Source organism: Manacus vitellinus, unplaced genomic scaffold, assembly GCF_001715985.3.
Source record: "Manacus vitellinus isolate BGI_N305 unplaced genomic scaffold, ASM171598v3 scaffold_5_pilon, whole genome shotgun sequence".
Taxonomy (NCBI): domain Eukaryota; kingdom Metazoa; phylum Chordata; class Aves; order Passeriformes; family Pipridae; genus Manacus; species Manacus vitellinus.
Genome location: NW_021940682.1, coordinates 27917091 through 27942871, shown reverse-complemented (window position 1 = coordinate 27942871; position 25781 = coordinate 27917091). Strand labels below are relative to the sequence as shown.

General features: G+C 34.6%; 1 protein-coding gene across 4 annotated transcripts in view; it reads right to left on the bottom strand.

The window, feature by feature from the left end:
* PPP1R12A (protein phosphatase 1 regulatory subunit 12A) overlaps nucleotides 1–25781 on the bottom strand; it is a 112605-nt gene that overhangs the window by 25822 nt on the left and 61002 nt on the right. For 2 of the 4 annotated variants that reach the window (XM_029963374.1, XM_029963373.1), the window contains exons 4-16: nucleotides 23167–23326; nucleotides 21208–21352; nucleotides 18605–18679; nucleotides 18109–18197; nucleotides 17834–17982; nucleotides 14079–14200; nucleotides 11526–11741; nucleotides 10599–10693; nucleotides 7525–7647; nucleotides 5846–6007; nucleotides 5225–5401; nucleotides 1732–1822; nucleotides 32–229 (exon numbers count right to left, since the gene is read on the bottom strand). In XM_029963374.1, the coding sequence (XP_029819234.1) occupies nucleotides 32–229; nucleotides 1732–1822; nucleotides 5225–5401; nucleotides 5846–6007; nucleotides 7525–7647; nucleotides 10599–10693; nucleotides 11526–11741; nucleotides 14079–14200; nucleotides 17834–17982; nucleotides 18109–18197; nucleotides 18605–18679; nucleotides 21208–21352; nucleotides 23167–23326 (1802 nt within the window). Of the gene's footprint in view, nucleotides 1–31; nucleotides 230–1731; nucleotides 1823–5224; nucleotides 5402–5845; nucleotides 6008–7524; nucleotides 7648–10598; nucleotides 10694–11525; nucleotides 11742–12080; nucleotides 12198–14078; nucleotides 14201–17833; nucleotides 17983–18108; nucleotides 18198–18604; nucleotides 18680–21207; nucleotides 21353–23166; nucleotides 23327–25781 lie in introns of all 4 variants that reach the window. The other 2 variants (XM_029963372.1, XM_029963375.1) reach the window with 2 other exon arrangements.

Sequence of the window (25781 nt, the reverse complement as noted above, 5' to 3'; positions counted from 1 at the left end):
CTCTACCTAAAGAGACTCATCATGAAAATACCTCTTCGACAGTTCGGGAATATCTTTGTCTATAATCATCATCTTTAGTTTCGGATTCTTTCTTTTCTTCTTGTTTTTCTTTGTCTTGCTTTTCTTTCTCTTCTTTTTCTTTTTCTTCATTTTCCTGTTCTCTGGTTCGTGTGGGACGACTTCTTCCTATAGTTTTTTCAGCTTCTTGAAGATCTGTCAGTGTTACACCCTGTGAAAACAGCAGTCAGCAAACATCATTTTAATATATAATTGATATTAATGCAAGTGATCACATTACATAAATATTTTAAACAAAAAATTCAACTTAAGAAAATTAAATCTATCTAGTAAGAAATAAATTTCTTACTATTATACCTATAAGCTTTCCTCTCGAATGTTGGAACCAAACATCCCTCTGATAAGTGGCAAGTGTTTGCTGTAATGTGATCTACCACAGATTCTCCAGCAAGACAATTTTTAGTTGAACTAACAGATACAGATTGCATAGAAGACCCTATAGAGATAATTTAAGAACCCACTTGATGCTTCTGATGCTTCCAACATGACCATAAGCATACTAAATATTTCTGAAAGAACCCTAAAAACATAACACATCATATTTTCAGAAATGCTGATACTTTGTAATTCACTCTCTGCAACTGGATTTTTAGGCCAGCAAGACATAAAAAATTGCACTGACAGCACTAGAGAAAGTTGTAACTCATTTCTTAGTTCGTTGTTATTCTGAGGTTAAAAACTAGTCTTGAAGTAAGCTCAGAAAGTAAATAATTTTTTGAAGACAGTTTTTCCTCTACTACACTTTTCAGCTGATGCATCTGATGAGCCATTGCTCAAAACACTTCGTAATCTATTCTTCAAAGCCAACTTTGCATCTTATCAGTTATTTAATTGTTTTTCGTGTTGATAAAGTTTTAATAGAGTAATTCCTGGTAGCTTTTTTACTGCAAAGATTCAACAATAGTTGGCCTGTAGTTTAACCATCATTCAGGGCTCTGAATTAGTATCAGGAAGCAAAAATAAGTCTGATAAGATAAAGTCATATCAACTGTGGATCTCTCACTACAAAAGGTAACCAGAAATATTTGAGAAGTTTAAAACTGCAAGGATTTGAAAGTAACATCAGCAAACAATGTAGATAGAGACTTGGTCTTAAAACAGGTAAGGACAATGGCTACAGTATTTTTGTGCTGTTTTTAGGGCCTATATGCTGATTATTCTCAGTTTGTCAGCAGACAGGAGTTGGTAGTTGCTCCACTGCCCAAAGAGCATTCAAGTACCATTAGAGATACTCCCTCTATTTTGCTATTGCCATATCCTTCCCTATGTTAGGACTGTGCTAGTTGCAACTCACTGTAAGGAAGTTCTGACAGAAACTGCGAAGAACCACCAAATATATCAGTATGTAAACTAAGAGAGAGCAATGTTGCAAGGAGACATGCAGTTAGATACTACATTATTAGCAAGCAAACAAAAAACTCTCTCCTAGTACTTTCCTGTCTCCACAGCCGCTAGACTGAATGTATTTTTTCTATGTCATGGATCTTGTTAGCTATTCATATGTTGGTCAGCTCAATCACATTATTTACAACAGCCCTTGCACAGAAGAAAAAGAATTAGAAATGGATGCAAATGCAGTATGCTATGCCTGTTTCTCAAGTATTATGTTATGGGTATGATTCCATAAATGTAGAAGCTTTAATACTACTATACCTGCGTAGATCTTCTAGACTGTCTTGCTTGCCTGGATCTAGCTTTTCTTTGGGACTCTGACTCTTCATCCCGTACTGGAGTGAGGTATGATCTAAAGAGTTAATTACAAACAAAATTGGCAAATGATAGCTTTTGTACAAATGTATTAAAAGGTCAGAATAAACCCCCACAACATGATACGACTGAAAACCAAAGCAGTCAGAAGAAAATCTTTAACTATATAAACGAGGTTACATTTCAGACATTTCATCCATATCATAATAATCTATTCATCAAGACAGCAGTCTTAGAACTCAAATAAAATACACAGTGTTTTCTTACTTAATTTAGATTTCCTTTTTCCATTTTCTCTAAATATAACTTCAGCTTTTTTGGTATTTCACTAGCCTACTAAGTACTTCTTCAGGGATAGAAGAACTCAGAGATTCAGCCATATAGACATTTATACATCAAATATCTGTGTGTATTAACTTTTAACATTATTTGTAAGCTTTTAGAAAAAGCTAAATGTACAGCTAATGCAGAAAACCTAATTATATCACTTACTGCACCAAAAATTAAAAGTCCTTGAGGAGGTGGTTACCACATTTTCATATGAATCATTTATGCTTTGAGTAAACCAACTCCCTTTAAAAAAAATGAGTTTGAAAATAAATCCTCATGAAACCCACAAAAATCCTGCAGAGTAAGCAGGTAATTGTAATCAAAGCCAAAAGGCTACTGGAGTAGACACACAAAGTCTGGACTCTTTAAAGAAATTCTCCAATGCAGGTAACTAGAGTAAAAAAAAACCCAACCAAGATATAAATATCTTTACATGCACAAATACATATATTTGTAAGTATGTAAAACCATAATTAAAGAATTTAGAAGTTTTTAATGCATTTGTTGATTTTCTATTACAGAATATTCTGGGAATGCTGCTGTAATTTCACACTGTTTTGAAATCCTTAGATTAGCTAAAAATTAGAAAAAATAAAAAAAATTTTGGAAAAGCAAAATCAGAAGGTTGCTAAAAGGTTGCTTAAAACACAAAGCCTCTCTGAGCTTCTTTAGATCAGATTCTGCAATATTTTCCGATTGTCTCTTATTTTATATGTCATTAGTTAAGAATAATTGGCTAATGATTCAATAGTTGGCTAGTGATTATGCCATCATCTATTAACACTTAAGTAATTTATGTATAGAAAGAGAAGTTCTTTGATCATCTAATAATACATTTGTTAGCCTTAGCACATACTAAAAACAGTATTGAAACAATTCTAACACTTAAACTTCATTTATACAGACCTACATGTCACTACCTGTGTTCTAACTCTATTAAACTAAGTACCCCTAAAACCCAGGAAAATACTTATACTTATCTGCTATACTTAAAAATGTTGAAACAACGCCCATTGTATGACACATCTCAAAAACCCCACACTGTTAATTTGATTTCCCTATCCTGTTCTCTTGCAAATAGCATTTTTCATTGACCTTCCATTTTCCTAGAGCTCCGGGCTCTATGTACATCAGGAAAAGGGTGGCTGCTGGCTGCTTTAGCTAAAATGACCTGAAACATAACCCACCTAGAAGGTTTTGACTGCAGAGCAGGTATAATCTTTAGGGCTTGAAAATTGCTACAAATTCTCCCACTTAAATTGGTTTTTGGTAACTGTCATACCTACACCTACCTTCCACTAAATCTGAAATACTTTAAATCTCACTGAGAGAAAATGAAAACTCTCAACTTGCCAGGTGCACACTGCAGCTACTGTCAGAGTAGAAAGTGCCCTTCCCTAGCATCCCTTGTGGATGCCACACAGGTTTCCTATACAGTATTATTCATGATAAAAAGATTTAAAGATTCAAGTTTGTAATTTTCTTCCCTGTTTCTCCAAACCAAAACTAAAAATCATACAAAGACTATAGTTTCAGCTATTCCAAAAGGATGTGCCATTACCTGCTTCATTAGTAAAAAGTTTATAGTGTTCTTTATTTATTTAATATCTTTGAAATACTGTTGTTGGTTATCAAGATTTAATAGATATCCTAATATACCATGAAGAATGCATCTGCAACAATATATTACACAGTCATCCTAGTCAGACAAAACCAAGCAATTTCAGGCCAACTGCAGGTATCTAAAGCATGTGTAGTTATGTGCACATTAGTACAAACACACTAATGAGAGTCAATAAGACTGCAAAATCCATAATTCTACATTCCTTGCCTTTCCAACTGATATGAGACCGAAATAGTATTTGCATTTTAAAATCTGAACTATTTTTGAAAAAAAAGATGCATTTTGTTGGTTTTGCTTTTCGTTTGTTGGGTTCAGTCAAATTTCACTTTGTAAAATGCCTGTTCTGACCATGGTTGTTATTGAAATTTGTCATTAGCACATGTGGGCACTTCCTGAATCATGGTGGGAAAGAATAAAAACATAATCCACATTTTTGTAGAAGTTATTTCATTTCAGTTTTGAGTATGAGGGAAGATTATGGAAAACAGGTTACCCTAATTAGGCCTAAAGCTTTAAATGTTGTTGCCTTAAGTGAACCAAAAGAATGCAGGTTTCTTGTGTAATAAGGAACAGCTTCATCACCTCCGTGAACATACAGAGATACACACTGATACAGGAGCTACATTTCAAAACTATTACAGGAGCAACACAGAAATCTGAACTTGCACTTCAGCAGAAGGGTTAAAGAATAAACATTTATAAATATCCAGAAGAAGAAGAACCTGGGGAAAGCTAACAGGAATTAACAATCTTTTGAAATCTTATTTTTGCTTCCATAAATAGCAGGAAACAACTCTTTATGGAAACATAAATATGCACCAGTCTTAACTCATCCTCCATATAACTGTAAACAGAAAAACACAGTATATTCTTAAAATAAGATTTACATCGGCTTCTTACTCATTCTTCATATTGCCTTGACAATTGTATAATTATGTTTCAAGTAGAAGAGACCCTAAATGATGCAATGAAATAAACAGAATGTGTTGGGTTCAATACTCTCTTCTCAGAATTGCCAGCCATACAAAATAGTTGAAAAAATGCTATGCTATAACTTATTAGCATACTGCCAGCGGCACACTAGCTCAATCAGCAGCAATGTACTTGTAGTAATTAATAATTACTCATTACTTTTAATTCAGTGTTTTTACATAGTTCCATTATGGGTATTTTAAGAGGATTCATTTAACCTATTAACAGAAATATAAATATTAAAATACCACATACTGAATGAGAACCCAAGGCCAGTCAAAAACATACAGTATTGAAGTTCAAATTTCATGAATGGTCTCTACTAGTACTCTTAGACTTTAGCTCTTAGATAAATCAAGACATGTTACTTGTTGTTTCAATACACTGAAAGAAAACAACACTGCTTTACATACTGTACTGTCCAAATTTGTGGTAACCAACACATTCCTTTAAGTAAGAAAAAAATTATAACTTTTGTGTAAGAGCAACATTACTCTTAGGACCTTTACACACCTCCGTCTCTCCCTGACCTCTGATGTTGAGGACACAGTGCCAGAAGTAGCTGTAGTCATGGCTGTGGTAGTGGCTGTAGCATTTACAACAGATGGTGCAACAGGAACGGTCACTGCTGTAGGAACACTGTCCTTTTCTTTCTCAGTACTATCCTCAGCCCACAAACGATTTGAGGTACTACAGCATAACAAGCAGCAACACAAAAAAAGAGAAAAGGAAACAGCTAAACAATGAAAGCACTTTACTAAACAACTAATAACATGTAAATTGAGGGATGGATTTTTTTTAAGAAAGGTAGACTTTGAAATGTCTCTACTATGAAAGCTCAACTTGAGCTATTAAATTGAATAAATTAAGAATTAGCAGTTCACAATGACTGAACTTTTATTCTTCACACCTTTCTAACATTGGATTTATTCTTTTATACCAATATGGCTGTCACTTCACAGTAGAAAGCCATTCGCAATTTTTGAGCCAAATTGTACAAAATCAAAACAAATTTAACAGGAAAGTGAAAAAATCCAGAGCCCCAGAATCTACTAAACAAGAACGCATGCACATACATAAGCACACAGTAGACCTGACAAAAAAAAACAAGAAAAAAGTGTTTGGTGCCATTACCTGCTTTGTACACCTGCTGAAGTAGAACCCGTTGTACTCTTCGTAGTAGTGTTTGTGCTGGCAGGCAGTGTTTTCTGAAGACCAGCAGAAGAGGTAACTGTTGATGCAGTACTTGGAACATTAGAACTTATCAAATCATCTTGTCTTCTACCAAAGGAGCCACTGAAGGAGAGACAAGTACAATGTCTGCATTTATTACTTATCTTTGCTCATTAAAATATCACCAAGCAGGAATGATCCATTAAATTCCTGCCCATGCATTCTGTGCCTCAGATGAGTCTTGGAAACTTCTGGGACAAAAGAAGCATTTTCTTCACTGTTTCCTTGATTAGAACTTTTAATTTATGACTTCAGAGGGCAGCAGAAGTCTCTTAGTCCTGACCATTTCTTCACACAACAAGGAGATAAAGAATGGAATCTCACTTGTTTATGTAAGACTGTCTTGATCACATCTACTAAAGTATTCATATAGGGCCCCCAATGTCCCATTTTTAAATTGCTGTTTCACCCACACTGAATACCTCAGAAAATGCAGAACTTCACTGCACAGCTTGTCAGAAAAGAAAATGTCACTCCTCTTATAATTTGAAACCAATTAAATGTACTGCCTTTAAAAAAAAAAAAAAACACTTAAATCATTCCCAGCAAGAATAACCTCCCACTCAGGTTATTCCCTTGCTCTTCAAGTTATAAAGAACTCAGTGGCTTCCACATTTTTATCCACTGGTTCTGGCTGAATAAATTTTGTGCTAGCAGGTCAGAATGGTTGCCCGTGACTAAATCGCAGAATCCACAGTTAGGACAGACAGAGCATCGTTGTTACTAATTGCAAAAGATATAAGGATAAAGATGCTTCTTTGTCATTCTGCAATTGATATTTTTTTCTATCAACTTTAGAATGACAAAAAATAATGGTAAAAGAACAACCAAAGAAATACACTGTTAAAGCACAACATGCAATTTAAAAGTGGTGAGCACATTTTGTTTGAAGACTGGAGTGTAAATACTGGTAAAAGCTAACATGCAAAGATTGTTCTTATATATTAACTGTGGATATTTTCCATCCAGAACAGGAAATCTGTGCAACATCTTTCCTAAACTTAAAGTTAGGAAAATTGACAAGGCTTTTTTTAAGGCAGGAGATTATCAAGGAATTAAGATTATGCTGTGTGAAACAGCCTGATTACATGCCACTGATAATACCAATGTCAAGACTCAAAAAAATGTTGAGTATCCATCACCACGTACATCAGCAGCACATATCAATATGCAGCTTAGTTACTTGACTTTTTTTTTGATTTATTCATTTGAGCTATTTACTGCTCCACTAATTACAATGAAGAACTTGACTTAAATAGCTACACTGAAACTACACAATGAAGGAAAATTAGTCATGCATATATTTGCAGGATATGATTCCTCCTGAGAAAATCCTGTAAGTTAGGAACTTGCACACCTGAAAATTATTTTCATATTTTCATCATTTACTTCGCATTCAAGTTAATTTTATGTATGCATTCTATGATACCGATACTCAACAGAGGTATGGCTATAATTTACCATTAAGGAGAACAGCCCAAGACTTCTGGGACTGTCATGCAAGAACCAAAATTCAGAGACAATATTTTCCCTCTTTTAAGCCTACTTTGAAAAAAAAAAAAAAAAAGAAAATTCCACACCTTCTTTGATAACTTGTGTTTAATGATGTAGGACCTTCATTCAAACTGTTTTTCTTGACATCTTCCTCCCATTTTCTCCTGGTATAGGAGCTGCCACCACGTATTGAACTAGCAGATGAGTCTCTGAAAAATGATTTTAGTTTAGCAAGCTCACATTAAAGATAATAAAGAAGGCTGTTCTTGATGTGAGCTGAACAGCAGCTTCAAACTAAAACCCTGGATAACACACTTAAAATAAACATAACCAAACAGGAATAAAATTACCTTTATGGACAATCATTTTCAAGCCCCTGTGGAAAAATACTATATTCCTACTAACACCATTAGAAATATCAGAAAAAAGCAGCATCAAAAGAAAACTGCTAAAGAGGATTTAACCAGATAAAATCAACTGTTGGCTTTTATCTGTGATCATTGGTGGCTTTGTTTTTCCCAGAAAAGGAACAAAATATCTACCTGTTTGTCCCTGAGATTATCCAATGTAATAAGGGGAAAACTACTTGGGTTTTTTCGTAGCTGATTTAATGGGATTTTTCATTCTTTGATATTATAAGAGGTTGAAAAGCTGACAAACCTTCAGAACTCATGATACTGTAGACTAGTGCAAACAGGCTTACAGTAGCCATTCCTGAGTGGCCTGCCGTGCATCACTAGCTGACATGACTTTAGTCATAAGGAATTTCCAGACTGTTGTTGCAGTTTATAGCAGCAAGAAACAACCTTGCAAAAATCTACTTAGAAAAACTATCCTGAAAATTGACACTGAGATTCAAAAACTGAATTTCTAATAAAAATGTGAGTTCAAGATTTGAAATAAAGTTCAGACAGAAGGGAAAATCCCCATGTCTTTCACAAAACTATACATAAAAGGTAACCAGGTGTACAGAAATATAAAACAAAACCTTGTAATGATCTATTTTATGTTCAGATACCTTTGGCCTCAGAATGCACCTCTTTTTGCACAAAAACTTTGCTAGTATTTCTGCAGCTGGAAACAACTTTTGAAAATGATGAAATAATAACAGTGTAGTGTTATTTCTTACCAGCAAAGAGAAACACAAATACTGAATATCATCTTACACAGAAAGGTCCTGCTGCATGAGAAATTTTTCATAATTACTCAAGGTTTCACTTTGCCAAGACACAATTGACTTCAGCACTTTAGTTGAAGCACTGGCTACTCAACTGAGGCTGGGTGTCTGAGATCTGTTAACCTAAAAGCCCAGCTAGGATTCATCTTGAAGTCATTTCCATCACTCACAGGAGGATGTTATCTGGATTACGCTACATTATCGATACGTGAGACAAGTAGGTGTTCAGACAGGTAGGAGAACCTGGCATAAGCAACAAGGACAAAGATCTGTCACAAAGGCAGAAACCTTAATAATTTATTAAGGTACCTGAAGGGCAGATGGTTAAATTCTACATGTAAACAAGGTCAGAATAAATGTCAAAAATCTCTTATGGCTTTAGGTAGGCAAGATGGGTTTTCTACATACACCAGGCAAAGCATTGGTGCCTAAACAGTCTGGCCTAAAAGCAGGCTTCATCTCTGGTACCCCCAGGCATACAGAAAGTTCTCAGAAAAATCAACTGTTTGGTGAGCACTGGGACTAATGAGACTGGTGACTGCAGTTAACCCAATCCACATGAGAAAAACTGTGCTATTGCTCACAACCACCTTTGGAACTGTGTCTGTGAATGAGGCATGATGGTTAAGACTGGCACATCCAGGACACAAATAAACCTCAACATTGAAGTAAAACTTAATCCCTTTGTTACAATCAGTAACAGCTTCTAACAAATAAAACTGTAAAGAAATGTTTGTCCAAATCCTAAGGTATCTTCTACTTCAGACACTTTTAGAGAACAAGAGTTTTTGAAAAGATCTCAGAGAATAAAAACTGAATAATAATGATCCCTGTATAAACAAACAAAAACTGGCAAATTCCATCTCAAAGAATATAGTGCTCCAGAGAATGATAGCACAAACAGAAACTCCAAACCGCCCCATTATAGAAATACACATTAAAATGCATCTGGCCAAGAAAAATGAGAGATGCTAACAAATTACACTGCACTTTAGGGGAGCATGAGATCTGGGATATTCCTCTTCCAAAACAGAATTTGTCACCTAGAGACTAAACTTCAGCAATTTCCTGCAAACATAAGAAAAAGCAGTATTTATCTTGTGTTTGCACCAAAACAACCATTCTCACGAGTAGCAACAAAGACACTCCTCTTCAGGCATAAAGAAATTATCAGTCTTACACACAAGGATTACAATAGCACATTTTGAGCAACTACAGGCTTTTCAGTTCAGGTCATTCAACGTTCGGCTATCCAGACACGATCCAACAAAATGCATGACATTAGGAAGACCTCTAAGTTTTGTACTATGCATTCTACAGTAATGCAAGAAAATGTCCCAGGAGAAGTGAAAAATGGGAAAGTTAAGTTATGGTTATGTTAAGGTAAGATCATGTTACATTCTGACAATGTAAATATGACATGAAAGTATCTCAAATCCTAACAGGTAGGAAGCCTATGCACCTTTTGGTTTTTTTGTACTGAAAACTATAGAAGAAGTATCAGCAAAGAAAATAAAAATCTACAAAAGAAGATGAAAGGTCAACATATAAACAAGAACGATAGAAGAATGGCTTTTCTAAGCTAACTATGATCTCTGTACTGCTGCTGCAGAACATGGTTTTAAGCAAAGACTATAAGAAACACATCATTTTATCATTATCAAAAGTAATAATGGAGCCCAGTAGTAGCATTTTGCAACTGAAGATAAAGCAGTAAAAAATAAATTTTGAATTTTATTTTTTCCCCAGGAGGCAACACTCATTGCGCAGTTCTGGTCTTGTCACAGAATAATTTGGACTTTAAAAAGGGTCATTATAATTTACAAGACCAAAAACCTTCAGGAACTGGATTATCATATGGATTAGCATAATCTATGCAGCAGGATGGTATAAATTAGCATTGTCTTAAAATACATTAAGTTTGTCAGTCACTCTAATATCAAGTAATTTTATATTTAAAAGAAATTATAACTTCAGAATCACCTGTTTTCTTTTTCATCAATGTCAGAGGTACTGGCCAGTCGTCTTGGTATTGTAGGTGCAACATATGCAAGTCGAGTTCCTTTTCCATCTTTCTCCTGAAAGATATGTATTTTCTATTAAGTGTTACTATTATTGATTATACTGCTAATTTTTTGGAAAATCATCATCCTTGACAGCTCCAGATGTATTCACTGTGACCAGATTATATAAATGAGTTTTATGCTTTAGTAAAATATTATAAAGACTGCAGCAGTGAAAGGAAACTGTTAGTGTTTTCATTCTAGTGAGGTAAATGACTCAATTTCTTTTTTTTCTGCTTTGTGGCAGTACAATTCCAACACTGATAACTGAAAGCAACTGGTTCAGTATTTTTATATGGTAGAGTACATTAATATTCTTAATCTTTAAAACATAGAAACACTTGTACTTGAAACAGAACCACAAGTTCTGTGTTGCTCAGTTACCTAAACAACACTCGTTCCAGTGGTTCAGTGTATACACTGGATCACTTGGTTCAGTGTATCCATGCTTAATTACAGAACCAGTTTTTGTAAATAAAAAATCACTACGAAATGAAAACAAACACAAAAGAGACTTCTTTTGTTCATAAGATTCTTTCAACATCACTCTCCAAGTGAGGCCAAAACCATCAAACCTCTATTGCCCCCAAAGTGTAAAAACTACTACTAGCACTGCAAGTCCTAAAAAGGGGTTAAATGCCAGACTTGTACTCCAGATTGCCAGGCAATGAAGGTGCATATTACACTTAAAGAAATACTACACAGAAGCTCCATAATTTAATTTTCTGGAATTTTAGTAAAGAAGAGCTGTGTACTACAATCTTACCTCTATAATACATTATAAACATCTACACTAAGAAAGTTATATAAATTCCTTAAAATGTTGTTTTACACTTAATATTACTACCTTTTCTTTGTTGTCCAATGAAGAGGAAAGTCTAGGACTTGAAGCAGAACGCATAACACCTGCAGAGTCCTTTTCTTTCTGAGCTTCTTTGGAAGCAGTAATCTCTGCAAGTGCACCATAACTACCAGTTTTTCTAAGACCCAACCTCCATGAAGCAGGAGATTCATCTTTCCTCTCTTCATCTTTGGGAGAAACCTTGGTTGTAGATGTTGGAAACTGTAACACACATGAAATTCACATTACCTGTGGTAATTCATGCTCCTTGCAGAGATTTGAGAACACAATTGCTTTTAATAATCGTAAGTGCCAAATTCGTAGGGGAGTTGTAATGAGAGGCAACCTATTTTTCTCTTAAATTAGTCAATGAGATAAGAAATGTCAGACTGGTCAAGGTACACTACTCCTCTAGAAGTTAGCTTAGGAAAACCCACACTTTGTAATACACACTGTGAACTTGAGATGCAAACTTAGAAACATGCAAATCTGGTATTAACATTTTGATTAAATATGTTATTTTGCAACCTGTACATAAACCTGTGCACACAAGAACCTCACCATAGATTTTTCACCCTTATTGGGCACAAGAACAATGCCAGTTTTGCGCAAGCCCTGCCTCCATGATGCAGGATCTACTGACTCCACGATAGGCATGATAGGAGGAATGAAATCATACTAAAGCCAATTAAGACAAGACAAAGATGAAGATCGAAAGAATGGAAAACAGAAACAAAAGGTTGTTTTAACACCACGTAGTTTGCACCTATGTTTATGTTACATAGGTCTTTGTTACAGCACAAAATACCAAAAGCAGTAAGACACTTAAAAATTTAGTAACAGATTCCTACTAAACACAGCAAGTTTATCTCATTCAGAGGCAGAATTACAGTTTGCAGAGAAGAGAACAACAAAGCCTATGATCTAACAAGGTCCATGGCCTAAATCCTCACACTGTTGAGAATACTGGAAGATTCACACTAACATACCCCTAATCCTATATCATTCATATCCTTTAATCACATCCCATGCTGGCTTAGCTACCCTCCCAAACCTGCTTTACTTCAGTATTCGCAGTCAGAGAGCAGCACTATTGAATGCCATGTAGACTGAGAAAACCCAAATTCAAGCTTAGTACTGCATCTGCACCGCCTGCGTGCAACATATGGTTTGGCCATCTATGGTGTAAGAGCAGAAGAGCAGCTGCAGTAGCACAGACAGTATGAACCTGAAAAGGCACGTGCAAGAGTAGGTGAAAGATCACTCATACAGTGCTGCTTTACCTTCATTAGTAAAAACAGTTTAAAAACTTTTTGTTCATTGATACGAGTTTCAACTACTCCTCTAGATCACATGTACCTCCTATGTTACAAGATAATCAGTCTTGATATAAATGTGCATTTATTTTGTTGCTACAGAAGGCCCTGAGCTTTTCATACAATATTAGGAAGATAACTACAGTTTACTTTTAAACTGCACCTTTTACCTTTGAGATCAAAACATAAACCATTAATTACTGCATAATAAAATTACAACAGTGTATTAACAATTTGTAAGAGGTTATAATTCAGGTTTAAATCAAATTTATTTCTTCCTATAAAAATAACCCCCCTTGTCATTTAATCACACAACTGCATCTGTTACATTAAAGGATATTCTGTAAGATGAATCATCATTAGATTCTATTTTGAGTAGGAAAATATAACCCCAATAAGCTCCCAGGAGCTAAATACACTACATACTATTCCCCCAGCAGTATGTCTTTTCTCTCTACTGTGGCTTCATTATATCCTGAACACACTTTTCAGAAGCATCAGTAGTGGGTTACACTTTCATTATGATGCATACAGAAAAGTTGTAATGATTGACAAATGAAGACTTACCAGTTTACTATCCAGTCTGCTTTGATATTCTAAAAGTTTGACTTGGGTACCATCTTCTGACTATGCATTATTATCTACTGTAATTTTTCCCCCAGGTATACCTATCTTCCTTTGACAAGCCAAATTAAAGTTCATTCAAATTAACTTGTCATGTAAAGTTACAAGCTGTAAAAAGCTTCAAGTATGCAATATGGCTTTACTAGGTGTGTTTTTTGAGCTGTCCATTGAAAAAATGTATCCTAATTATCTAGCTCTTCCATGAGGCCCTAACCATATTGAAACAGGGATGAGACCTACAGTACTTTTTACTGCACAAATACAGACACAGAGAGACACTAGAACTGCGGCTTCTAGAAATTTTGGAAGAGTCCAACATAGAAAAGACTTCCAAAGATGAAGTTTAGCTTCAGAAAAAACAAGAACTCCACTCACTGTGCAACAACTTTTTTTTTTTAAGAGGATCTTACATTCAGTTACTTTGTTTAGAATTAAGACCATTCAAAATTTAAAAAAAAGTGAACACAGTTTCTGGAGAAGAATACAAAATATTTTAAGAATCTGTGCATAATTTCATCAATTCACTTTGGTTAACCCAATCCACTTTTTATACTAGAATCAAAAAAAGTATGCTTACCCAGAAGAAAAGGAAAATCACAAAAAAGGTATTTTATTTTACCTTCTTAACAGGCGATGTAGGTGGCCCTTGGCCACCGGCTACTGAAGGCGCCGTCACAGCTACCGATGCTGATTGTGTACTTGTGGTATTTGCATTATTAGCTGACAACGTTTTGGTCTTATCTGCAAAATATTTACAAGATTTTAATTTTCATTTTTCTTTCACAATTTCTTCACCTCTACAACACAGAGCAGAATTTCTATTGAACAAATTTGACAGTCAATTTTACAAAGAGCATTTTATTATTTATTCCTCAGTGTTTTCCCCGTCACTCCCAATCTGTATCTTATCTAGGTCCATGTTTTTTTTTTAAAAGGTCATGCATGTAATGTTTTTTTTGGTATTCAGGAAGTGTTACCACTCAGAGATGCTGAGACAAAACCACAGAATCATTCAAGCTGGAAGTGACCTCAGGAGATCACCTAATTCAACCTTCTGCTCAAAGGAGGGTCAATACTGCCTACAGACCAGGTTGCTCAGGGCTTTGATGAGACATGTCTTGTAAACCTCTAGAGACAGAAATTCCACAGTCTCCCCAGACAGCCTGTATTTTAGTAGCTAGCTAATGAGCATAAAAAAATTGTAGGAGGTATGTTGGCATCTAATCTGATCTCATTAATGCATATAAATATCTCAAAGGTGGGTGCCAAGAGGATGGTGCCAGATTCTTTTCAGTGGTGCCCAGTGACAGGACACAAAGTGATGGCCATAAACTAAAATACAAGAAGTTCTACCTCAACATGAGGAAGGACTTTTTCACATTGAGGGTAGCAGACACAGGGAGGTCGTGGAGTCTCCCTCTCTGGAGACAATCAAAACCACCTGGACACATTCCCACATACCTTGTTCTAGGTGACCCTGTATTGGCAGGGGGTTGGACTAGATGATCTACAGAGATCCCTTCCAATCCTGACTACTCTTTGATTCTGTAATAGTTAATTTGAACTAAAGAAGATAGGTGCTAATTCAAAGTGAAATATTTATTCTCGGATAACTGTATATGTTGAGTTCAAAGAAATGATTAACTGCACAGAGAACCCAGTCAGGAATTCTGGCCACCAGAATGAGCTGAGGCAGGGACTTGCCTTCCAGAGCGCTGACTTTCCATTTGCTTCATTCCTTCTTTGTCCCCTGTTTTTCCTACCTAAGTTTCACTGTCTATCTACTCTTCTGCTTTGTCCTTTCTACCAAAATGTCTTTCTCTGTGCTTTACGTACCTTAATCCCTCTTATATAAACATACAGAAAATGACATGGTTGTGATATAGTAACTGTTGTCACTGCATTTGCTTCAGCTTCATAATGTTACACCTCATTTCTGTTTCACGTATTCAGATTGTACATTATTTGGGATGGGATGCTACCTCCTATCTGTGCAGTATGGAGCAACATGGGGCTCAATCCCCACTGGTTTTGGCCTTATTATAAACACACCTTTACATCTACACTACCCATACAGCATAGGAGCAGTTAACTTGGAAAGTATGCAATGTTTCATACAGTGTTCTCACAACTACATTCAAATTCAACAAAAGTACCAATCTTCAACCAGAAATTGTATAATTGAGAGTATTGCTGTTACATACTTGTTTTAGTTATGGACATAGTTGAACAAATGTTTCGAAAGTGACTTATGCAGTAAACAAATACAAATACAAAAAACCAGCTTACATGACTAACCACTCAATGGAAAGTACTTTCTAAACACAACTGAAAAAAAATGGTGGTGAAATTCTAGGTGATAAAAAGCTGAACAGGACAATGTGGACTGACAGTACAATTTGAGATGATGCACAGGCAGATCTGATGAAAAATTGTGAATGATTAAAATGATTTAAAATATAAAAAAAGTTATCTGGAGCAAAAGCATGGAAGGAGAAAAATGGATTTTTCACAACTGTATTCTGAAATTATTTCTAGGACACCAAGAACATAGTTGTATTCATGACTGAGCTAATACTGACTAACTTTCAAAAAACGTTAAAGTACCTCAAAGTAAGTTACAAAACCTGAACTGCTGAAAAATTTTGTTTTTCATCATGTTTCTCTGCCCTTTGCAAGATGCTAGTTTTGTATTCATAATTCCCCTCTTGGTCTTACAGACAGAATTGTATTTATTTTGAAACTATATTCTCACATAACTAATGTAACAAAATATAAGTTTTAGGAAAACATTTAAAATATCCCGAGAGATTAGAAATCACAGTTTCCAGTACTTCAGAACATGGAACACTTTACAACCAGATTGCTCCTTAAAATATTAAGATTTTTCACTAGAAAAATCTTTCACTACCTTAAGCCGAATAACGGGAAAAGAAAGGGAAAGTACAGTCTTGAAACTCAGAGATGCAGCTCTACAGGGAAAAGCCTAAAGTCTATCTTGCCAAATAAAGTATGATAAAGCCTTGTTGATATTAAAACCCCTGAAGTTTACATAAATTAATTCTTGTGTCAGAGTCAAATTTTCCTGGCACAAACTACATACTGGCAATGAAGAGAACACAATTACCAGAATCATAAAGCTCAGCAGACATTACAGTCAGTTCAATGACAGAGAAATTACTACATGTTATATATTATAAGTGGTTTGAATTTAGCAAAGCTCAGTAAATAACTGATGCAAGTATACTAAGGTAAAAGACTAATTACAAAGCTTGACAGATATTTTTCCAGCTTAATAGTGAAATGCTGGTTTATTTCAAAATACAAAAAAATAATTAAACCATAATAGACAGCTTGATTCAGCAACTTGTTTTTACTTCTAACTACATTAAAAGTTCACGACAGATTGGTTCTAAAATACCTTCTTAGTCTTACCTTTCAGGTGAAGAAATTAGAATGTATTAAAATGAAAACTGACAGCTCACCAAAAATGGTCACTTATTTTTAAAAGTGTAAGTATAAAATATTAACAAGTTATTTCTAATGACATCCTTGTCTATGTATTTTATTGCTGCATTGTAATTTTAAAATTCTTTATTAGGATTGAACATACATCTTTAAATACTAATTGGTTGACATTTGTTTTCTGGTTTGAAAGAAAATGATACTATGCTGTTCTTATATCACTATTGGCTATTCTGAAAATTGTTCAAGAAAAAAACAACCCATAAATTCCATAGAAGAGCAAAATACAGGGTAATATGCACACAACTTTGCATACAATCCAAAACTTTTCAAAGAACATTCCTCTTTAACTGAAGTTGCATATGAAGTAACTGTTAACATTAAAATAACACCTTTAAAAGTTTATCTCAGTACACACTGAAAATATAGGCACTATGACTCTATCAATATCTGAGTCATGATTGCCAGATTAATTGATAATTACTTCAGGATGGAAAGAGCAAATAAGAATGTTTGTACTTTTACTGATCCAATCTCTAAACCAGTTCCACAAGCAAATACTGCTACAAAACTTTCATTTCTCATTTGATTTTCTTTTTCAATGTTTCTGACATGCCACTTAAGGTTTATATTATTCTATTTAATTAAAAGTATCAATTGTTAAGTAGCCAATCAAGTAAACTGGTTAATAGCTTTAACCTAAGTAGACACCAGTAAACACATCCGTTTGATGTATCTGTTATGACTTGACTTCAGACTTGTATAAACTTGCTTTAAAATGACTGGAAGCTTAGTGAAATGCAGAAGAATAAGTGAAACGTACTATACTTAACTCTCTATCATGTGATATTAAGTAAGTAAATTCATAAAGTAAAAACTTGAAGAAAGGCAATGCTCCAAATAACGTACCAGTCTCTGCTTCAGATTCTGAGTCATCCTCCTCTTCCTCTTCACTAGAACAACTGGATTCATCCTTCTTTCCCTCTTCTTCCTCATCTGCTTTTTCTTGCTCCAGAGACTCTGCATTCTTCTCTTGCTCCATAATCAATGTCTCCTTACTGAGTTTAAAAAGAAAAGTACTTACTAAACTCCAAAAAATTTACTAAAGCCTGTTAAGTAGAACTTTGTGACAGCTTGTAAAGTCATCTTTTTTAAGAGCTTATAATTTTTCCTATTTTACTTACTTTTTGAATGTTTTCTGTGTCTGATTATTATCCAGATTGGCTGTGGATTCAATTAGGGGAGATTTCTTTTCGCGCTTCTCACTATGAAGCTTCAAAAAATAGAATGATGCAGTTTAATTGATAGAATGGTATCACTGTGACAAAATTACAAATGGAGGGAAATCTTCTCTAACTATTACAAATACTGGAGTGTGTGTGTATAAGCTTTCAAAGTTCAAAATTCTAAAATCTCAGAAACTGTTATTCCAATTGTTGATACTTCAGATCATAAAATGACACTGGACGAGGCAAGTAGTAGAGCACTTTTCTTCTTCCAAGGCTCTTTGGTTACTACAACTGACCAAGTAAGGGCATAAAAGATCTTGTGAGATGGCTGTAGGATTACCTGAAGTGTCAAATCAAAACTTTGGTTTTAATCTTTATGCTTCTCTTGAGCTGAATACCATAATCCTACGTACAATAAACATATATATATATATATATGCACAAGGCCTACCAGATTCTGCTTCTTTTGCAATTCTTCTAAATATCCTAGAATATCTTCATCTGCTACATCAAATGCTGTCTGACCCTGGAGAAGGGGAAGAAGTAAAACATCATAATTGTGCAAGAAAATTTAAATACAACAGACTACAATGTCTTCTCATATGATGATGCAGGTAAAGGAGCACATTCAGAGAGAGAAACTGAAAAATATAAGTCAAGCTCTATTGCAAACTGTTAGTCTGTCAGTATTTGAAAACAATTTTGCAATATTACTTTTTGGGGGGGTAATTGAAACAAAACCATCTATACCTGATGAGTAAACACATTTTTTAAGTGATAAAGACATAACAACAACATTTTCCTGTCCTTTGAAGCGAACAAAAACCCACTATGAAGGAAAAGAAAAGTAGATTGATGAATATAATTCTCACAATATTAGTTCCAAACAAACAACTGTTCCCAATGGCAGTTGTACGGATGGATCCTGAGCAGTTCAGTATCCTTCTCATTGTAGACTACCACATCAACCACAGAGTGATTTTTTAAAGATTATAATATTTAAACAAGCTATACTAAATTTAAGTAGTCATGCTTTCACATTTTACAGCAAAACTCTATTTTACAATTTACATTCCATTTTAGAGAAGATCTGCTACAACCACTTGTTCTTATTTATCTTTAGTGTATGACTTCCATGGGCCATGAACTTGAAGGCTGGAATCTAGGCAAATTCCTAGATCCACTGGTATATATGCAGCTGCATCAACATAATGGGTGGATTTCGTGAGATGTTGGGAAGATCATGACAAGATCAGTCTGGTAAGTTCTTCTGTACAATAATCAGCAATAAAGACAGAGCTGTCATTTAAATGCAGTCACAGTAGCTTATAAAAACAATGAAAGGTGTTCCTATTTGCACTTATTTCAGTTTCTCAAAATGTTAACTAAAGGTAAATATATCCCTAATTACACTGTGAAGGCTATCTTAACTGGTTAGACAGGAAACCACTAATTTTCACATCCATAAAGCTTCTGACCATACAGAAGCATGTGCACTTTTCAACAAGGCTTACCCAAAAGAGCTTGACATGTGAACTGTTATCTCAAGTTTATATTTGCATTATGATTACAGTTTTTTAAAGTGGCCTTCTATTTTTAGGTAGCTGTTAAGTGGGAGTTAGACCTACCTTGACCACAAAGAGTCACTTTACAAAAAACTGCTGTAGTTGGAAGGTTACATTTAAACCCAAATCCACAACAATTGATACCTGAAGTGCCTAAACAATAAAGGCTGAGTTCTCCAAGGTGCTAAGCACATACAACTGTAACCAAATCCAGAGGAGTTTTCAATCGTCTTATCTCCAAAAGCAAAAATGTTTACTAGCTTACTTAAGAACACAACAGGCAAATCTTTCCTAGCTTGCAGAGACAAGCCCATATACTGAGAAAAACCAGCTGACATATTTCTATGCCTCCTTATTTCTTATTCTTGCCTAGGTGGAGTTGAACATACTTGTATGAAAGTGCTCTCTAGCGTATTATATCCGCATTGTCACAGTCCCAGTAAAAAGTCTAACACATAATTTGAAAAACTAGCTTTGATTAATTACATCTGCGTCTGACTACCTGATACAAAATACAATTATGCAGCTGACATTTTTAAGTTCTGTAAGCATTATACAGAAAGAGTTGAAGCTATCTGGAATTTAATTTCAGAATTCACTAATTTTATTATAAGTATCCTCCATTTGTAAGGAATAAAAATTCAACAAAGTCTAAAAATGTTAAGCAGCAGTAATTTTATCCTTACATAGAGGAAATATTTGCTAATTCATGGTCTGCATCTGCATTATTTTCCTAATTTATTTTTAAAAGTTTATGAAAAAATTCAATGAAGAATCCATCTTAAGATGGCAGGTAATTTACATATATGGTATTGACAGAAACTGGAAGCAGATTAGAACACACTGCAAAGAAAAGAATGAGAGCTCAGCATTTACACAGTTGAATGAAAAGGTTTGGATCCTTCTGATGCCTGTGTGAATCATGAATGTATTTGTACTTATTGGGAGCAAGATCTTGCAAAGCCAGCAAGCTACACAGGCATAGAAGTCTAGGAAATCCAGCTTAGGAAGCATTCAAATTATGTCTAGTGAGTCCAGAGATGCCTAAAAGTTTCTTCCAGCACACCCAAATCAGCATAATATAGTGGTAACTCTTCAGTATGGTAGCACAAGCTTATTTTAAGAGTTCAAACACTACCCAAAGGCATCATCATCTTCAGAGATCAAATGAAAGCCTGTATGCAATCCATCAAGTCACTAATTTTGCATCACTGAAATGCCAACAAACCCTTTCGATTTTGAATTTCCATGTGAAAGACTGCATGGACCATTTAATATAGAACTAAGCATCATGTCGGCCTGGAAATTAATTTAGACAATCAGAGAATTTAGTTTTGAACACAAACATGCTGTTTTGACAAAACATGCATTATATAAAGCTCCACGTACAGTAAACAGCAGTTTATCATCACTTTTCTTACCCTGGCTTCTAAAGTCACTTTAGAGACCAGAACTTTGTATCTTGACAAGGATTACATAAAAATCCTACCACTTTGTTGACAGCCTCCATATCACATAGGTTTTCCACTAAAATGCGACATGCTTCTTCTTTACCCCAGTGAGCAGCAGCATGAAGTGGTGTCCAGCCATCGTAATCTTTAATATTTACATCATAGTGAGCCTGTATTAAAAGCCTAAAGAAATTAAAAGAAACAGATCTTGACACTGTTGACAGGGATAAATAAATTGTCATAAAAATCATGAAATTATTCTATGATAATATTCTTCTCCTTTTTCATCATAGGTATTTTGGTTGGGCTATTGACAATTGATTGATTTTTACTTCTCACAGAAACATTTGCCTTTTCATTGTTCAGTGGGTATATATTTATAAGGAAAATTCAGGAAAAACAGTCTTTTCCATTTCCTTCTCTATTCACTTTCTCTTCAAAGCATTGCTTCTATTAGCAATAGAAAAAAGTTAGATAATTTTCTCTGTACGTGCAGTAATAGAGAACAGCCCTTTTAAGAAAAAGAAAGTTGTAAAACATAAAAAATTTTGTTCTTATTAGTAAACTCTTAAAATCGCCTCCCATTCTAATATTAGTTGCTTGAAATTTGCATCTCCTTCTGTCATGAGCATTTTTGCAACAATCCAGTGTTTAGTGCTTCAATTTCTCTCTGAGAGGGAACAGAGCTCCTCAAATAGAGGAGCTGTCATTCAGCCTGCATTCAATACTCAAATTCAGCATGGTTCTGAGGTGAGCATCCAAGTGACAAAGGACACTTAACCTAACAAACACTTCTATGTAAAGGGCTAACAGCTCTCTGTACCACTGTCCATAATTGTTAAAAATCACATAACCACAAAGTATTCTTCTCAAAAAATTCCCCCAGTTTCTCAAGAGCCAATATACTTATAGTAGTATCCTCCAATAAGGCAAGCTTCACATATGCTTAGCTGTAAAGTCTTGCAGTCTGGCATCCTATACAAAGTACACGTTTTTGATAATTTGAAGTAATCACAAAAATTGCTTGCACATATATTTTTCCCCTCCTAGGAAAAGTATATGGACTGGACTGCAAAAAACTACAATAACTGAGAGAGCTAGAAAACCATGGAACAATTATAGATAAAACTCCCTTACAGACACATACTACTCTAAAATTAAAATTACTCTTTTCCAACAGAATAATTTATCTTTGTCATGCTGAAGCATCAGGGTTTTTTGAAGTAGAACTCCCATTCAGTAAATTGCTCTGCAGACCTTAAAGGCAGCAATACTCACAGAGTCAGGATGTGTGCTCATTTTCATTCATGTTACAATATCTAAGTGCTCCTAGCACTGGTAAAGCAGTCAAATAAATCTATAATCACAGCAAAGCAATGTATTACTAATTATGCTTTACTGAAATAAAGTAGAGCTTTTATGGAAAAAACAATTAAATTTCTGTTGGGGTATATATTGGTATTATATTAATGAAAAACTACCTGTCAATTAGGGGACACCAAAATCCTGAAGTTTTCCAGGAAAGTTTTCAAGAGTCATGATTTTCAACAATATCAAAATGCAAAATTACCTAGTTTTCAGGTGTAAAAACTTTTAGTCTGGATTACAAACTGCTTTAGGTCTGCAAATAAATATGTTGTCTTGAAAATATGTACAAACTGGAAGGCTAACTGGCATTATAAAAAGGTCTTAAGCTTGTTTACATAGTTGGTTTTAGAAACAGGACAAGTTTTTTATCAACTTCCTTCTCTTAAATAAGTATTCAGGCTAAATGTGTACACTGTATTCATATTTCGAACGATTTAAAATAAAAGCTAACAGCATCATGATTTATGAGTGCTTGAAAACATAAAATCAAGCTTTGAGAAAAGATTGTTTCAGAGACTGATTTTTTCAAGATACAGCTCCTAAAAGTTAGAAGTGTCCAATTCTATCAATTCCAAGCAGCATAACATCAAAATGAGAAAATATGAAGTTTCCATTTAAACCACACTTACTTTAAGACTTCTGTATAGCCCTTAGCAGCAGCTACATGAAGTGCTGTACCACCAGATTTTGCATGCCTGACATCATTTATATGGCCACTGTTGAGCCACTGTCTTGCATCTCTTAGCATTATTCTTTCTTCTTCTTTTCGAGCTGATTCTATATCAACCCCTAATTCAGATAGGGACGGGAACAGGGTAAGAGAGGACACAAAATATTTTAGTTCAAATACTTCATTTTAATTATGTAACAAATCTTATACCATGTTTAGGTGATACAATAAAATAACCACTAAACAATATGAATAATGTTTGGAGTTAGAGATGAATATCCTTTTGAAGACGAATCCTAACAGGTTATAGAAATGTCCAGTGTTATATGACAGTTTGCATGCATAATGCATTTTTTAACAAAAGGGTTTATAAAGAGGATTATAAATAAATAATAACCGTAAAAATCAATCTACTAAAACTGGCTCTTCCATTTTAAGAATGTCTACTATCACAGTAATAACCACTGAACTGACCTGTTAAAAAAAGAGGAAAATTCTATTTTAACTTTCTAAGCACTAAAATATAAGTCTTATATATACATATAAGTTGATGTACCTGTACAAAGTAGAAAACAACTAAAATTGTTTTACAAAGAGCTATCTATGGGAAGAGAAACAGCCTCACTTTTCAACAGTGATGACAAGATGGAGGTGTATTTTTTATACTTTCTACAGCATTTCTGGTTTGTCTACTATCACTGTGAATCATAAACCTTATACTCAAACAGCCAACCCTTTGGATATGTCACTTCATAGCTTAAGTAAAAAAACCAAAAACACCGAAAACTTTTTACAGTATGTCTCACAAAAAATTATCACACGCTGATGAAAAGGGAGAAAGGCAGTCCAACATTATAACATCAACAAGTATATACATTGTGTTAAACAGATGAAAATGAATTACAGACCCTGAATGGGCAAAGCAAACCTATATTTGTAAACATTTTTTAATTACTACTACATGGAGCAATCTTAGGAACATAGCAGGAAAGGGGTCTTGAAGAGAACTATGTGTAAGCATAATTCTATCTCTGATGCCTGAATGGTGACAACTTGTAAGGAGAAGTGTTTTAGTAACTGTGATCATCAAGATTACAAACTGTATCTGAATTGACCTTTAACAGAAAAATCAGTGGGCCAACCTTCAGCAAAACAATTTTATTTGGATGATTTCTCTAATATTAGACACTGGTATGCATGGACTTGGGAGATGTATAGTGTTCTTCTGTCTTCTGGACTTCTAATTTCTTGTAGAGCAAACCATTAACTTGGACATAATAAAAACATATCTAGAAACAGGTACTGATCTGCTCAACAATAGTCCGTATAGCCTATTAAATCAAAGATTCAAAACACTTAAAAGATAGATGCCCCTTGACTCAGATCTAATTCTACATTCTTTCAGTAATTCCCATCAAAACTTCATCTCTCCCCAAACTGTTTTTCTCCAGCACACTTGTTTCTATCACACAGCTCTCCTAACTGTCCAACTAGTAAAAGCACAACATCAAGCAGACCCCAAACAAGAGAATGAAAAGCTAGAACATCTCTTTTCAAAACTACTCCAAATAATTAATAATTTTGATTAATTTTCACAGTCTTTAAAATGAATGGTAATTTCAAGCCCTAATGTCTTCAAAGGAACTGCAAGTTACTAATCTTTTACAGGATGAATGAATCCCCAGAGGATGGAAACCAAATGAAATCCAACTTGACTGTTGCTCATTTAGACATGCAGCAGAAACTGAGGTATGCAGCAAAGTGGCCATCATTAAAGAAATTATTAGTATCACAAAATGAAAACACACAGATAATATAGAGATGATTCTATGTAATGGAAAGCATCATTCTAGTGTGTAAAATGTGGTAAAACAGATTATAGTAAAACAGATTCATCAAGCTCTTATCAGTCCACTGGCAACTAGAAAGTCAAAGCAGTGAACTGATTGAAAGCAATTATATGGGCATTGTTGAAACACCCTTAAGGCAGTGGATAGCAGTGATATATCTGTTATGTATGAATTAGTATTCCATAATTGCTGCAATTCCCCAACTATAGAGCAGCCAAACCCTTGAAAATGACATGCCTATATCAAAATTCCCTGAAATGTAGAAATATACAAATATGTAAAAAGAAAAAACAAAACCCCCCAAAACTACAAAATCCCCCCCAAAATAACAAAAAAATCACCCCCCAAAAGCCAAGAAACTAAAACAAAGAAACAAACAAACAAACACAGAACACAAAGAAAGATCAGCTGGAGAAGAGAGTCTCTTGACTAAGTAAATCTGGTAAAACTTTATTCTAAGGACAATCAAAAGATAAAATTTTACAAAGTATCATAAAATAATTGAAGCAGGTTAAACATTCAGTGTTCTAAGCAGTTGACCAAACTCCTAGACTCATTCACTTAATTGACTAAAAAATAATTTTATTCTGACAATTTAATAAAAACTAACAGAATTACATTTTATCAGAAACTCATGAAGAACCATAATCTGGAGGCTGAGTCTGCAACATGCAGGAAGATATACAAGAAGTACTCAGCAGAGGAAAAAGCTAAAAAATTTTAT